Source organism: Notolepis coatsorum (genome assembly GCF_963971535.1).
Source record: "Notolepis coatsorum genome assembly, chromosome: 4".
NCBI classification, from domain to species: Eukaryota; Metazoa; Chordata; class Actinopteri; order Aulopiformes; family Paralepididae; genus Notolepis; species Notolepis coatsorum.
In genome coordinates, this window is record NC_140168.1 from 10,672,966 (window position 1) to 10,687,502 (window position 14,537).

Consider the following 14,537-nt stretch of genomic DNA (forward strand, 5'->3'; position numbering starts at 1 on the left):
TGACAACAGCTAACCTTCCCTTTGATTTCATCCCTTGTGTGCTATGTCTCACACCGGCCGCTAGGTGGCGCATTACGCTTGGGTGGCAGTATTTGCACATAGAGGAAGAACAAATCCTGCCAAAGTCAACAGCGCAGGCAGGACTGAGGTTTTATATATAGTTCTATGGGACCTACTGCCCCCTGACCCGCCAAGTTAGGGAGGCAACATCCAGGGCCGTCCTATACAGGCCATACAGTAGTGGAGTAGCGGCGCGGTGGTGGTCGCCTCACAGCTAGAAGGGCCAGGGTTCGATTCCCGCTTGGGGACCAGGTTTCCGCGTTGCCAGGTACCCAGGTGGGGTATCTCCCAGGCCTTTCTGTGTGGAGTTTGCATGTTGTCCCCCCCCCCCCCCCCCCCGTGCTCGCAAGGGTCCCCCCCCCCCCCGCGATACGAGAAACCCAATGGAAAAACATGCACAACAGATCGCTAACGTTGTCGCGTCCCTGACGTAGATGGACAGGAGCACTTGGATTGGTCCCCGGGGCGCTGCCCTACGCCGACGCCCCTATCTGCTCCCGGCTGCCCTTGGGGGGGAAGGACGACGGGAAGGGTCAAGTGCAGAGAGAGACTCAATCGCATCGGCGACCCAACTAACTGCGCGTGTGTGTGTGCGCCGCCCATCGCATGTGTGTGTCTACCTACATGCCGAATAAAGACTTCTCCAAAGTCCAGTTATTATTATTATTATTATTACACTGACTGGTGAAATGAGGCGTCTGCAGAGATGATTGAATGTAGTTTGGTGAATCAATTTCACCAGTTACAGTGTTTCTCAATTATAATTTTTTACTACGGGGGGGGGGGGGGGGGGGGGGGGGGCATTTTCAGGATCTTGCCTAGGGCCCAACAGACCCACAGGCCGGCCCTGGCAACAAATACATTTTTTGTGTTTTAGTTTTTTTGTTGTTGTTGTATTTCCCCAAGGGGGTCAATAAAGGAATATCTTATCTTGTAGCGGGGCTATTTCCCGTTTGGATCACAGAACCGGGGTTTTTATTTTTAAATGTTTTTGGTCGATTTTTTTATTTGTTGGTTTTACCGGGCAGTCCGGTAGAGAGAGAGAGAGAGAGAGAGAGAGAGAGAGAGAGAGAGAGAGAGAGAGAAAGAACGGGAGACAGAGCGGGGGGAAGACATTCGGCAAAGGACTGCGGGTCCGGGAATCGAACCCGGGTCGGCCGCTTCGCGACGCGTTGCGTTACATGGGTCGCCACTTGGGTGCCCAGAACCGGGGTTTTTACATCCTGCTGTCAGCATACAGTATCCTGGTCTGATAGGAGCATCGCTCCCCTTTCTCCCCCACGCGCTCAATGCCAGGAGTGGGGAGAGGCGCACTATGTAATGGGAATGTCATAACAGATTGGCCGTGGCCCCCTTTCAATGCTCTGACCCTGCAGCAGTGACAACACAACAAAACGGATGTCCCTATTCAGCATATAGGAGCTCGATGCATCTCCCAGAGGGATGGAAGATTTATATATTGTCGCTGACGGAAGAAAACCTCGTAACTCCATTTTTTTTTTTTAAGATTTTCTTTTTAATAAATCAACTCAGTAGATCATCCTCCATATGTGTGTGTGGTTTTACAACGTTTAAACAATGGGAAAGCATTCAACCGATCATCTGTCTAAACCTTTTAACTATTCGCCCTCAAATCTGTGTTCGTTTTTTTCCATCTCCTGAAAAAGTTGGGTTTTTGGAGTTACGAGGTTTTCTTCCGCCAGCGATATATATATATAATATATATATTCATTACTCCCCCCTCTCTCTATCTCACTTGTTTTCTATTTCCCCCTATCTCTGACTCGCACACATGTTCACCCACACTCACTGACAAACAGGCTACCCGTGTACACGCACGCACACAGGTTACTGTCTTTTTTTTCTTTGAAAGTTTATCATCAAATAATCTTGAGTGAATACGCTGACCTATAAAAATGCAAATGAAAACATACACATGACTAAGCCTCTCGCATTTTCTGACACACGCACGGCACACACACACACACACACTCACTCGCACGCCCGCACGCAAGCTCGCACACACGCAAGCAAGGGGGTTTGAAAGGATCAAAATTATTATGATTATGATTCCTCTGATGTTCATCTTTATATTATTCACACGTCGGGGTCATTTCGGCAGCCTTCAGCGAAATATCAGCCAGCATAATCAGATATCCCTTCACATCATATGCATATACATATATAAAATGGTAATACGGTTTGAATTTGAATTTGAATACCGTTTATGTCACAAATGTATCAGTACTAAATACCTATATGTCCCTATGCCATAAATGTCATGTATGTTGTGTATGTCATAAATGTCTATATGAATTGAAAATGGGGGACCCTGATGGAAACAAGACAAACGTCTTTCTCAGGTCTGCATCCCCTTAATTAACAATTGTATGTATTGAGCCGTACTGTATTGTACCCATTCTGCAATCTGTTAAATAAAGTTTTCATTCATTCATTTGGTCAGATAAATATCAGAGGAAATGATTAACACATACCCCTGAAAAGAACCCTCACAAGATAAAATGTATAGCTATAAATAATAACACATTCAATGTATAGTGCACTCTACATTTGGAAACCAAATCTCAGAGTGCTACAGGGTAAAAACTTTAAAATACTTTTTTTTAAAGACTTTAAAACATGGGCAATTAAAAAAAACAAGGTATAAAAAAACATAGAAAAAAGGGATAAAACAACCAAGGCATGTATAAAAAGGTTAAAACTAAGGGAAGGCTTTTGTGAAGAGGTATGTTTTAGTGGTCTGTGGTGCTCTGAGGTGGTCAGGGAGGGCGTTCCACAGGCGGGGAGCAGCCCAGCAGGAGGCCTGGTCGCCCCCATGGTGCGGAGCTTGGTCCAGGGGGGGGGAAGGAGGTGGTTTGTGTTGGCGGAGCGAAGGTTACAGGTGGAGGGTTCTGGGGTGAGGAGATCTTTGAGGTAGGGGGAGGGGGGGGGGGGGCATTTCAGTGGATGCACTGATGAGTCAGAAGAAGGGATATTTTGTATTCAGTCCGGGCGGTGATGGGGAGCCAGTGAGTGAAGTGAGTGGAGGATGGGTGTGATGTGGTCGTGTTTACGCCGCACTCTCATCAGGATCCTAGCGGCGCTGTTCTGGATGTGTTGGAGCCTCTGGAGACGCTTGCTAGGAATCCCGATTTAACATGGTGCGAGGAATTGACTAGGAATTAACATGGTGCGCCATTCAATTAGGAACCAATTTAATGAAGCATACATGATTAATCGGCTTCTTGGACCATTGTTTTATAAATTATTTTATTTTCTCTTTCTTATTTGAGATGTTCTTAATGTTCACCGACACCTTCACCACTACCCCCATACTACACACACACACACGCGCACGCACGCACTCTCACACACACACACACACACACACACACACACACACACACACACACACACACACACATCTTGAATGATAATGATTAATAGTCTTGCCGCTATATATAACGTTTGTTACCCTTTTCACTGTTTGCAAAAATCAACATACATTTTCAGGAATGCATAATATAGATTATGCAGTATTATGATATTTTCAAAACACGAGGTTTTAAATTATAGGGGTAGCTTTATAATGAATAAGCAAAAACAACTTAACTGTATCACTTTCTGTGAATGAATGAATGAATGAATGAATGAATGAATGAATGAATGAATGAATGAATGAAAACTTTATTAACAGATTGCAGAATGGGTACAATACAGTACGGCTCAATACACACAATTGTTAAGGGGATGCAGACAAGACCAGAGAAAGACTTTCGTCTTGTTTTACATCAGGGTCCCCCATTTTCAATTCATACTAGTGACTTCTGTATACGCGCACATTTATCATTATATAATAGTATAAGGGTAAAGGTTAAACAAATAATAAGCAGTCTGTCCGTGTGGGAGAACTGCATAGACTTTATTTAGCCAACGCCGGCGGCGCGCGACGGAGCGCGTGCGCGCAAACGCTCGTCGTCTGCTATAAAAGCGCGCACGGGCGAGAGAGACGCGCGTCAACCGGACAAAAGTCCTGAGCGCGCAAAGCTCTCAAAACAGAGCGGATTAATGAGTATTGTACTATTGGAACTTAATATTACTGATGATGAGAGGAAATATATATGAACCATGAAACTGTTTTCCAATTCTTTGGCTAAAGAAGAACCAAGACTATTATTATAGCAAGAAGAAAGAAGACCATGATGATGATGATGATGATGATGATGATGATGATGATGATGATGATGGGAATACCTTTCAATCGAACCTTTCCATCCCGTCAAGATTCTGGAGTTTAATTAAGCCGCAACGACGAGGAACTATATCGATTTATAATTTGTATAATTATAACAGTAGTTGTATTAATTAACAGCAACTCGGGCGCTATGGTCAACAGCAGTGCCACCCTGCTGATGGGTCTGCTGCACGTCTGCGGGGGTGAGGACTCGGAGGAGGATGACCAGCTGGACCACGCCGCTGCCGGAGCCTCTCACACCAACCTCTCCCTGAGCTGCTGGCTGCACCTGCTCTCCAGGGAGTCCACCCTGGAGCTGAACGGGGACAGCGCCAACTTCGCGGTGGGTGTGAGGATACCTTTTTTTATATATATTTTTTTATTCATTTCTTTTTATTAATAATAGTTTGAAACACAAAACAGCTCAACATAAATACAGTACAATATACAGACAAAACTAAACTCACAAACAGTACAATACAGTACAATACAGACTAAACTAAACTCACAAACAGTACAATACAGACTAAACTAAACTCACAAACAGTACAATACAGACTAAACTAAACTCACAAACAGTACAATACAGTACAATACAGACAAAACAAAACTCACAAACAGTACAGTACAATACAAAACTCACAAAGAGTACAATAGTTACAGACAAAACTAAACTCACAAACAGTACAATACAGTCAAAACTCAACTCACAAACAGTACAATACAGACACAACTAAACTCACAAACAGTACAATACAGTACAATACAGACACAACTAAACTCACAAACAGTACAATACAGTACAATACAGACAAAACACACTAACAAATGGGGGGGGGGTGTAGATCAAACACCTCTACACATTCAGTCATAACTATTCTCCAGATATGTCCTTATATATATAGATCCAGGGACCGTCCTCTCCAGGGCCATGTTCAGCGAGCGTTGAGGCTGCTCGTTCCATTGACAATAGGTCCATGAAATCCCTCATCCAGGTGTCCATGCAGAAACAATTTGGCTTTTGGAACTTCCAGTTCATCATGATTGTACGCTTATAACTGACATATGCGCTAGTGTAATGATGCGTTGCGTGAGTGCTGATTGCATACCAACTACCCCTATGCCAAAGAGGTGTGAAGATCTTGACGATATACAAGCATAATATACAGGTTAATTAATAATAACCCCCCAACGACACAGACCCGATATGAGATTATCCTCTATAGCTACTATTCCACAAAAGCCAATTCGGTATAATTTCACATCGAGCTGAAAATGTATATATGACCCACAGAGATACACATTCGTTCATCTTTTTTGTTGTTGCAAGAAACACGTCAAAGTCGTATAAGGCAAATGGACAAGCTATAAATTAAATTCTGTCAAAAACTTTCTTTCAACTCATTCAATTCCTCTTTCTCTCTGCGTGTGCGTGTGTGTGTGCGTGCGCGCACTGTGTGTGTGCGTGTGTGTGTGCGCACGCTGTGTGTGTGTGTGTGTGTGTGTGTGTGCATGGCCGCCACCCTGCCCATGCCTATAGAGCAGTGGTTCTCAAACTACGGGTCGCGACCCAAAGTGGGGTCATGGGTATAGTATAGGTGACAGTGGGGTCGCGCATTGGCAAGTAAAAAAAATATAATAATAAATAAATAATAATAATAAATTATGTTCTGGCAATATATTTTGGCTAAATATGCCTCGTTTTATAAATGTGTCTCATCTCCTTCTCTCCTCCTTCTCTCCTCCTTCTCACCTCCTTCTCTCCTCCTTCCCCTCCTTCTCTCCTCCTTCTCTCCTCCTTCTCTCCTCCTTCTCACCTCCTTCTCTCCTCCTTCTCTCCTCCTTCTCTCCCCCTTCTCTCCTCCTTCCCCTCCTTCTCTCCTCCTTCCCCTCCTTCTCTCCTCCTTCTCTCCTCCTTCTCACCTCCTTCTCTCCTCCTTTTCTCCTCCTTCTCTCCTCCTTCCCCTCCTTCTCTCCTCCTTCTCTCCTCCTTCTCTCTTCCTTCCCTTCCTTCTCCCCTCCTTCTCCCCTCCTTCTATCCTCCTTCTCTCTTCCTTCCTCTCCTTCTCCCTCCTTCTCTCCTCCTTCTCTCCTACTTCTCTCTTCCTTCCCCTCCTTCTCTCCTCCTTCTCTCCTCCTTCTCCCCTCCTTCTCTCCTCCTTCTCTCCTCCATCTCACCTGCTTCTCTCCTCCTTCTCTCTTCCTTCCCCTCCTTCTCTCCTCCTTCTCTCCTTCTTCTCTCCTCCTTCTCTCCTCCTTCTCTCCTTCTTCTCCCCTCCTTCTCCCCTCCTTCTATCCTCCTTCTCTCCTCCTTCTCCCCTCCTTCTCTCCTCCTTCTCTCCTCCTTCTCTCCTCCTTCCCCTCCTTCTCTCCTCCTTCTCTCCTCCTTCTCTCTTCCTTCCCCTCCTTCTCTCCTCATTCTATCCTTCTTCTCTCCTCCTTATCTCCTCCTTCTCTCATCCTTCTCTCCTCCTTCTCCCCTCCTTCTCTCCTCCTTCTCTCTTCCTTATCTCCTCCTTCTCCCCTCCTACCCCTCCTTCTCTCCTCCTTCTCTCTTTCTTCCCCTCCTTCTCCCCTCCTTCTCTCCTCCTTCTCTCCTCCTTCTCCCCTCCTTCTCTCCTCCGTCTCCCCTCCTTCTCTCCTCCTTCTCTCCTCCTTCTCCCCTCCTTCTCTCCTCCTTCTCTCTTCCTTATCTCCTCCTTCTCCCCTCCTACCGCTCCTTCTCTCTTCCTTCCCCTCCTTCTCCCCTCCTTCTCTCCTCCTTCTCTCCTCCTTCTCCCCTCCTTCTCTCCTCCTTCTCCCCTCCTTCTCCCCTCCGTCCTCTCCTCCTTCTCCCCTCCTCCTCTCCTCCTTCTCCCCTCCTTCTCTCCTCCTTCTCTCCTCCTTCTCCTCTCCTTCTCTCCTCCTTCTCCCCTGCTTCTCTCCTCCTTCTCTCCTCCTTCTCCCCTTTTTCTCTCCTCCTTCTCTCTTACTTCGCCTCCTTCTCTCCTCCTTCTCCTCTCCTTCTCCCCTCCTTCTCTCTTACTTCCCCTCCTTCTCTCCTCCTTCTCTCCTCCTTCTCTCTTCCTTCCCTTCCTTCTCCCCTCCGTCTCCCCTCCTTCTCTCCTCCTTCTCTCTTCCTTCCTCTCCTTCTCCCCTCCTTCTCTCCTCCTTCTCTCCTCCTTCTCTCTTCCTTCCCCTCCTTCTCTCCTCCTTCTCTCCTCCTTCTCCCCTCCTTCTCTCCTCCTTCTCTCCTCCGTCTCACCTGCTTCTCTCCTCCTTCTCTCCTCCTTCTCTCTTCCTTCCCCTCCTTCTCTCCTCCTTCTCTCCTTCTTCTCTCCTCCTTCTCTCCTCCTTCTCTCCTCCTTCTCCCCTCCTTCTCCCCTCCTTCTCTCCTCCTTCTCTCCTCCTTCTCTCCTCCTTCTCTCCTCCTTCCCCTCCTTCTCACCTCCTTCTCTCCTCCTTCTCTCTTCCTTCCCCTCCTTCTCTCCTCATTCTATCCTTCTTCTCTCCTCCTTATCTCCTCCTTCTCTCCTCCTTCTCTCCTCCTTCTCCCCTCCTTCTCTCCTCCTTCTCTCTTCCTTATCTCCTCCTTCTCCCCTCCTACCCCTCCTTCTCTCCTCCTTCTCTCTTTCTTCCCCTCCTTCTCCCCTCCTTCTTCTCTCCTCCTTCTCTCCTCCTTCTCCCCTCCTTCTCTCTTCCTTCTCTCCTCCTTCTCTCCTCCTTCTCCCCTCCTTCTCTCCTCCTTCTCTCTTCCTTATCTCCTCCTTCTCCCCTCCTACCGCTCCTTCTCTCTTCCTTCCCCTCCTTCTCCCCTCCTTCTCTCCTCCTTCTCTCCTCCTTCTCTCCTCGTTCTCCCCTCGTTCTCCCCTCCTTCTCCCCTCCTTCTCCCCTCCGTCTCTCCTCCTTCTCCCCTCCTTCTCTCCTCCTCCTCTCCTCCTTCTCCCCTCCTTCTCTCCTCCTTCTCTCCTCCTTCTCCCCTGCTTCTCTCCTCCTTCTCTCCCCCTCCTCCCCTTTTTCTCTCATCCTTCTCTCTTACTTCGCCTCCTTCTCTCCTCCTTCTCCTCTCCTTCTCCCCTCCTTCTCTCTTACTTCCCCTCCTTCTCCCCTCCTTCTCCCATCCTTCTCTCTTACTTCCCCTCCTTCTCCTCTCCTTCTCCCCTCCTTCTCTCTTACTTCCCCTCCTTCTCTCCTCCTTCTCCTCTCTTCCTTCTCCCCTCCTTCTCTCCTCCTTCTCTCCTCCTTCTCCTCTCCTTCTCTCCTCCTTCTCCCCTCCTTCTCTCCTCCTTCTCCTCTCCTTCTCTCCTTCTTCTCCCCTCCTTCTCTCTTACTTCCCCTCCTTCTCTCCGACTTCTCCCCTCCTTCTCTCCTCCTTCTCCTCTCCTTCTCTCCTTCTTCTCCCCTCCTTCTCTCTTACTTCCCCTCCTTCTCTCCGACTTCTCACCTCCTTCTCTCCTCCTTCTCTCCTCCTTCTCTCCTCCTTCTCTCCTCCTTCTCCCCTCCTTCTCTCCTCCTTCTCTCCTCCTTCTCTCCTCCTTCTCCCCTCCTTCTCTCTTACTTCCCCTCCTTCTCTCCGACTTCTCCCCTCCTTCTCTCCTCCTTCTCCTCTCCTTCTCTCCTTCTTCTCCCCTCCTTCTCTCTTACTTCCCCTCCTTCTCTCCGACTTCTCACCTCCTTCTCCCCTCCTTCTCTCCTCCGTCTCCCCTCCTTCTCTCCTCCTTCTCTCCTCCTTCTCCCCTACTTCTCTCCTCCTTCTCTCCTCCTTCTCCCCTCCTTCTCCCCTCCTTCTCCTCTCCTTCTCCCCTCCTTCTATCTTCCTTCCCCTCCTTCTCCCCTCCTTCTCTCTTACTTCCCCTCCTTATCTCCTCCTTCTCCCCTCATTCTCCCCTCTTTTTTCCCTCCTTCTCTCCTCCTTCTCTCCTCCTTCTCCCCTCCTTCTCTCCTCCTTCTCTCCTCCTTCTCTCCTCCTTCTCCCCTCATTCTCCCCTCCTTCTCTCCTCCTTCCCTTCCTTCTCCCCTCCTTCTCCCCTCCTTCTCTCCTCCTTCTCTCTTCCTTCTCTCTTCCTTCTCCCATCCTTGTCTCTTCCTTCTCTCCTCCTTCTCTCCTCCTTCTTTCCTCCTTCTCTCCTCCTTCTCTCCTCCTTCTCCCCTCATTCTCCCCTTCTTCTCTCCTCCTTCTTTCCTCCTTCTCTCCTCCTTATCTCCTCCTTCCCTTCCTTCTCCCCTCCTTCTCTCTTACTTCCCCTCCTTCTCTCCTCCTTCTCTCCTCCTTCTCTCCTCCTTCTCCCCTCCTTCTCCCCTCTTTCTTCCCTCCTTCTCTCCTCCTTCTCTCCTCCTTCTCTCCTCCTTCTCCCCTCCTTCTCCCCTCCTTCTCTCCTCCTTCTCTCCTCCTTCTCTCTTACTTCCCCTCCTTCTCCCCTCCTTCTCCCCTCCTTCTCTCCTCCTTCTCCACTCCTTCTCTCCTCCTTCTCCCCTCCTTCTCCCATCCTTCTCTCCTCCTTATCCCCTCCTTCTCTCCTCCTTCTCCCCTCCTTCTCCTCTCCTTCTCCTCTCCTTCTCCCCTCCTTCTCTCTTCCTTCCCCTCCTTCTCCCCTCCTTCTCTCTTACTTCCCCTCCTTCTCTCCTCCTTCTCTCCTCCTTCTCCCCTCCTTCTCCCCTCTTTCTTCCCTCCTTCTCTCCTCCTTCTCTCCTCCTTCTCTCCTCCTTCTCCCCTCCTTCTCCCCTCTTTCTTCCCTCCTTCTCTCCTCCTTCTCTCCTCCTTCTCCCCTCCTTCTCCCCTCTTTCTTCCCTCCTTCTCTCCTCCTTCTCCCCTCCTTCTCTCCTCCTTCTCCACTCCTTCTCTCCTCCTTCTCTCTTACTTCCCCTCCTTCTCTCCTCCTTCTCCCCTCCTTCTCCCCTCCTTCTCTCCTCCTTCTCCACTCCTTCTCTCCTCCTTCTCCCCTCCTTCTCCCATCCTTCTCTCCTCCTTATCTCCTCCTTCTCTCCTCCTTCTCTCTTCCTTCCCCTCCTTCTCCCCTCCTTCTCTCCTCCTTTCTCCCTTCCTTCTCCCCTCCTTCTCTCCTCCTTCTCCCCTCCTTCTCCCCTCCTTCTCTCCTCCTGCTCTCCTCCTTCTCCCCTCCTTCTCTCCTGCTTCTCTCCTCCCTCTCTCCTCCTTCTCCCCTCCTTCTCCCCTCCTTCTCCCCTCCTTCTCCCCTCCTGCTCTCCTCCTTCTCCCCTCCTTCTCTCCTGCTTCTCTCCTCCTTCTCTACTCCTGCTCTCCTCCTTCTCCCCTCCTTCTCTCCTGCTTCTCTCCTCCTTCTCTCCTCCTTCTCCCCTCCTTCTCCCCTCCTTCTCTCTTCCTTCTTCCCTCCTTCTCCTCTCCTTCTCTCTTCCTTCCCCTCCTTCTCTCCTCCTTCTCCCCTCCTTCTCCTCTCCTTCTCTCTTCCTTCCCCTCCTTCTCTCCTCCTTCTCCCCTCCTTCTCTCCCCCTTCTCTCTTCCTTCCCCTCCTTCTCTCCTCCTTCTCCCCTCCTTCTCCCATCCTTCTCTCCTCCTTATCTCCTCCTTCTCTCCTCCTTCTCTCTTCCTTCCCCTCCTTCTCTCCTCCTTATCTCCTCCTTCTCTCTTCCTTCCCCTCTGTCTCCCCTCCTTCTCCCCTCCTTCTCCCCTCCTTCTCTCCTCCTTCTCTCTTCATTCCCCTCCTTCTCTTCTCCTTCTCCCCTCCTACCCCTCCTTCTCTCCTCACATAGTGCTGTAATTCAATTTGATTAATTACATTAATAAATGTTTTTAAACACATGGTGCAGGTGCGGGTCCTCATTGCGCTGGTCTACCTGGTGGTCTGCGTCCTGGGCCTGGTGGGCAACCTGCTGGCGCTGTTCCTGCTGCACTCCCGCCACCGGGGGCCGCACTCCTCCATCGACTGCTTCGTGATGAGCCTGGCGCTGACGGACCTCCAGTTCGTCCTGACGCTGCCCTTCTGGGCGGTGGACATCGTGCTGGACTTCCGCTGGCCGTTCGGCTGGGTCATGTGCAAGATCGTGAGCTCCGTCACCACCCTCAACATGTACGCCAGCGTCTTCTTCCTCACCGCCATGAGCGTGACCCGCTACCGCTCCCTCGTCAACTCGCTGAAGATGGGCAGCCCGCGGACGGCCGCCGCCCGGGCCAAGTGGGCCAGCCTGGGCATCTGGGTGGTGTCGCTGCTGGCCACGCTGCCGCACGCCGTCTACTCCACCACGGTGCAGGTCTGTTGGATCATTACACGTACAGGAAGAAGAACAAAAATGATTCTGCAGAACTTTTTTTTTTTTTTTTTTTTTTTAAAGCGCATCCCTGTGTGAGTAATACAAATGAACCCTTTCACTACCACACTACAGAAGGTTAACCCTTTCACTACCACACTGCAGACGGTTAACCCTTTCACTACCACAATACAGACGGTTAACCCTTTCACAACCACACCACAGAGGGTTAACCCTTTCACTACCACACTACAGACGGTTAACCCTTTCACTACCACACTACAGACGGTTAACCCTTTCACTACCACACGACAGACGGTTAACCTTTCACTACCACACTACAGAAGGTTAACCCTTTCACTACCACACTGCAGACGGTTAACCCTTTCACTACCACACGACAGACGGTTAACCCTTTCACTACCACACGACAGACGGTTAACCTTTCACTACCACACTACAGAAGGTTAACCCTTTCACAACCACACTACAGAAGGTTAACCCTTTCACTACCACACTGCAGACGGTTAACCCTTTCACTACCACACGACAGACGGTTAACCCTTTCACTACCACACTACAGAAGGTTAACCCTTTCACAACCACACGACAAAGGGTTAACCCTTTCACACCCACACTACAGAAGGTTAACCCTTTCACTACCACACTACAGAAGGTTAACCCTTTCACTACCACACTGCAGACGGTTAACCATTTCACTACCACACTACAGACGGTTAACCCTTTCACAACCACACGACAAAGGGTTAACCCTTTCACACCCACACTACAGAAGGTTAACCCTTCCACTACAGAACCGTATGTAGTGTGGCAGTGAAAGGATTAACCTTCTGCAGTGTGTTAGTGAAAGGGTTAACCTTCTGTAGTGTGGTAGTGAAAGGGTTAACCTTCTGCAGTGTGTTAGTGAAAGGGTTAACCTTCTGCAGTGTGGTAGTGGAATGGTTAACCTTCTGCAGTGTGGTTGTGAAAGGGTTAACCCTTTGTTGTGTGGTAGTGAAATGGTTAACCCTTTGTTGTGTGGTAGTGAAAGGGTTAACCCTTTGTCATGTGGTTGTGAAAAGGGCCTTCTGTAGTGTGGTTGTGAAAGGGTTAACCTTTTGTTGTGTGGTTATGAAAGGGTTAACCTTCTGTAGTGTGTTGGTGAAAGGGTTAACCTTCTGCAGTGTGTTAGTGAAAGGGTTAACCCTTTGTTGTGTGGTAGTGAAAGGGTTAACCCTTTGCCATGTGGTTGTGAAAGGGTTAACCTTCTGTAGTGTGTTAGTGAAAGGGTTAACCTTCTGCAGTGTGTTAGTGAAAGGGTTAACCCTTTGGTAGTGTCGTAGTGAAAGGGTTAAGAATAATAAAAGGTACTCAAAAAACATGGGGTTCCTTCTTCTGCTTTTGCAGTTACTGCCAGTTCCACCATCTAAAGTGTGGGGTTTAGAGTCTAGATAGAGTCCGATGAATTATACAAGATAAATAAAATGTCATGGAACAATATCAAGTAATAACAACATTTTGATGACTTTTAGTTTTTTTGGTTGCTACATTTTGACTTTGCAGGGCATTAACCGTATTCACATGGTGGCCATTTTGCTCTTATGTCTCAGGCTCAGGTTGGAACCCGGGGTGAAAAGGATGGAAGGAACCCAACCTGAGCCTGAGACATAAGAGCAAAATGGCCACAGTGTGAATACGGTCAATAGTACTTATTATCATGTTGCACAATACTTAAAGGAACACGCCAACATTTGGGGAAATTAGCTTACCGTCTTCTCCAGAGAGAGACAAGAAGATAAGATACCAGTTTCCTCTCTGTGCGTTCAGTAGAAGGCTATCTGGCTGCACGGTAGCCTAGCTTAGCACAATGAATGGAAGCGGACAGTGCCGGTTAGCCTTCGGGAGAGGTGTTAGTTGGACAATGCCTAGGCTAACCGGCGCCGTCCGCTTCCATTCATTGTGCTAAGCTAGGCTAACGTGCAGCCAGATAGCCTTCTTGATAGCAAATGCCTTCCAGATAGCAAATGTTGGCGTGTTCCTTTAACCTGACTGATTAGCTAACACCCGCTCCCCTCCCCCCGGTGGTCTCAGGTGTCCGCCGACGACGACCTGTGCCTGGTGCGCTTCTCGGACTCCAGCCGCTGGGATCCCCAGCTCCTGCTGGGTCTGTACCAGATGCAGAAGGTGCTCCTGGGGTTCGTCGTCCCCCTGGTGGTGATCAGCGTGTGCTACCTCCTCCTCCTGAGGTTCATCCTGAGCCGGCGCACCGTGGGGGGCGGCGGCGGAGGAGGGGGGGGAGCCGCCGCCGCCGTCAACCCCGCGGAGAGGTCGGAGGGCGAGAGGTGCCGCCACCGGCGCCGGTCCAAGTTGACCCGCTCGGTCACCATCGTGGTCCTGTCGTTCTTCCTCTGCTGGCTTCCCAACCAGGCGCTGACTCTGTGGGGGGTGCTCATCAAGTTCGACCTGGTGCCCTTCAGCAAGGCCTTCTACAACGCCCAGGCCTACGCCTTCCCCCTCACCGTGTGTCTGGCTCACGCCAACAGCTGCCTCAACCCGGTGCTGTACTGCCTGATCCGGCAGGAGTACCGGGCCGGCCTGAAGGACCTGCTGCTCCGCGCCTCGCGCTCCCTGCGGAGCGTTCTGACGCGGGCTGTGCGGGGCGTGAGGGTGGAGGAGGCGCCGGCCAGTCGGGTCATGATCCACAAAGACGTCAACATGTGATTTTTTGTGTCTCGTTTAAAACCCTTTCACTGCCACGCTACCAAAGGGTTAACCCTTTTTTTCACCGCGACGCTATGGAAGGTTAACCCTTCCATTGCCACACGACAGAAGGTTAACCCTTTCACCGCGACACTACATAAGGTTAACCCTTTCACTGTCACACTACAGAAGGTTAACCCTTTCACTGCGACAATACAGAAGGTTAACCTTTTCACCATGACACTACATAAGGTTAACCCTTTCACTGCCACACTACAGAAGGTTAACCCTTTCACTGCGACAATACAGAAGGTTAACCATTTCACCGTGACACTACATAAGG

The 14,537-nt window shown here is 49.7% G+C and overlaps 2 protein-coding genes across 2 annotated transcripts in view; one reads left to right on the top strand and one right to left on the bottom strand.

Annotated features, from left to right (window-relative positions):
• The window catches only part of LOC311226401 (uncharacterized protein), a gene marked incomplete at its 5' end in the record, with an annotated part of 864,333 nt that overhangs the window by 244,774 nt on the left and 605,022 nt on the right, over positions 1-14,537 (bottom strand). The gene's annotated exons all lie outside the window — the stretch shown is intronic.
• LOC311227555 (relaxin-3 receptor 1-like) lies at positions 4,446-14,215 on the top strand (the record flags this gene model as incomplete). Its single annotated transcript, XM_084313280.1, has 3 exons — positions 4,446-4,637; positions 11,057-11,497; positions 13,586-14,215. 3 exons carry the CDS (start codon positions 4,446-4,448, stop codon positions 14,213-14,215), a joined length of 1,263 nt encoding a protein of 420 aa, XP_084169406.1.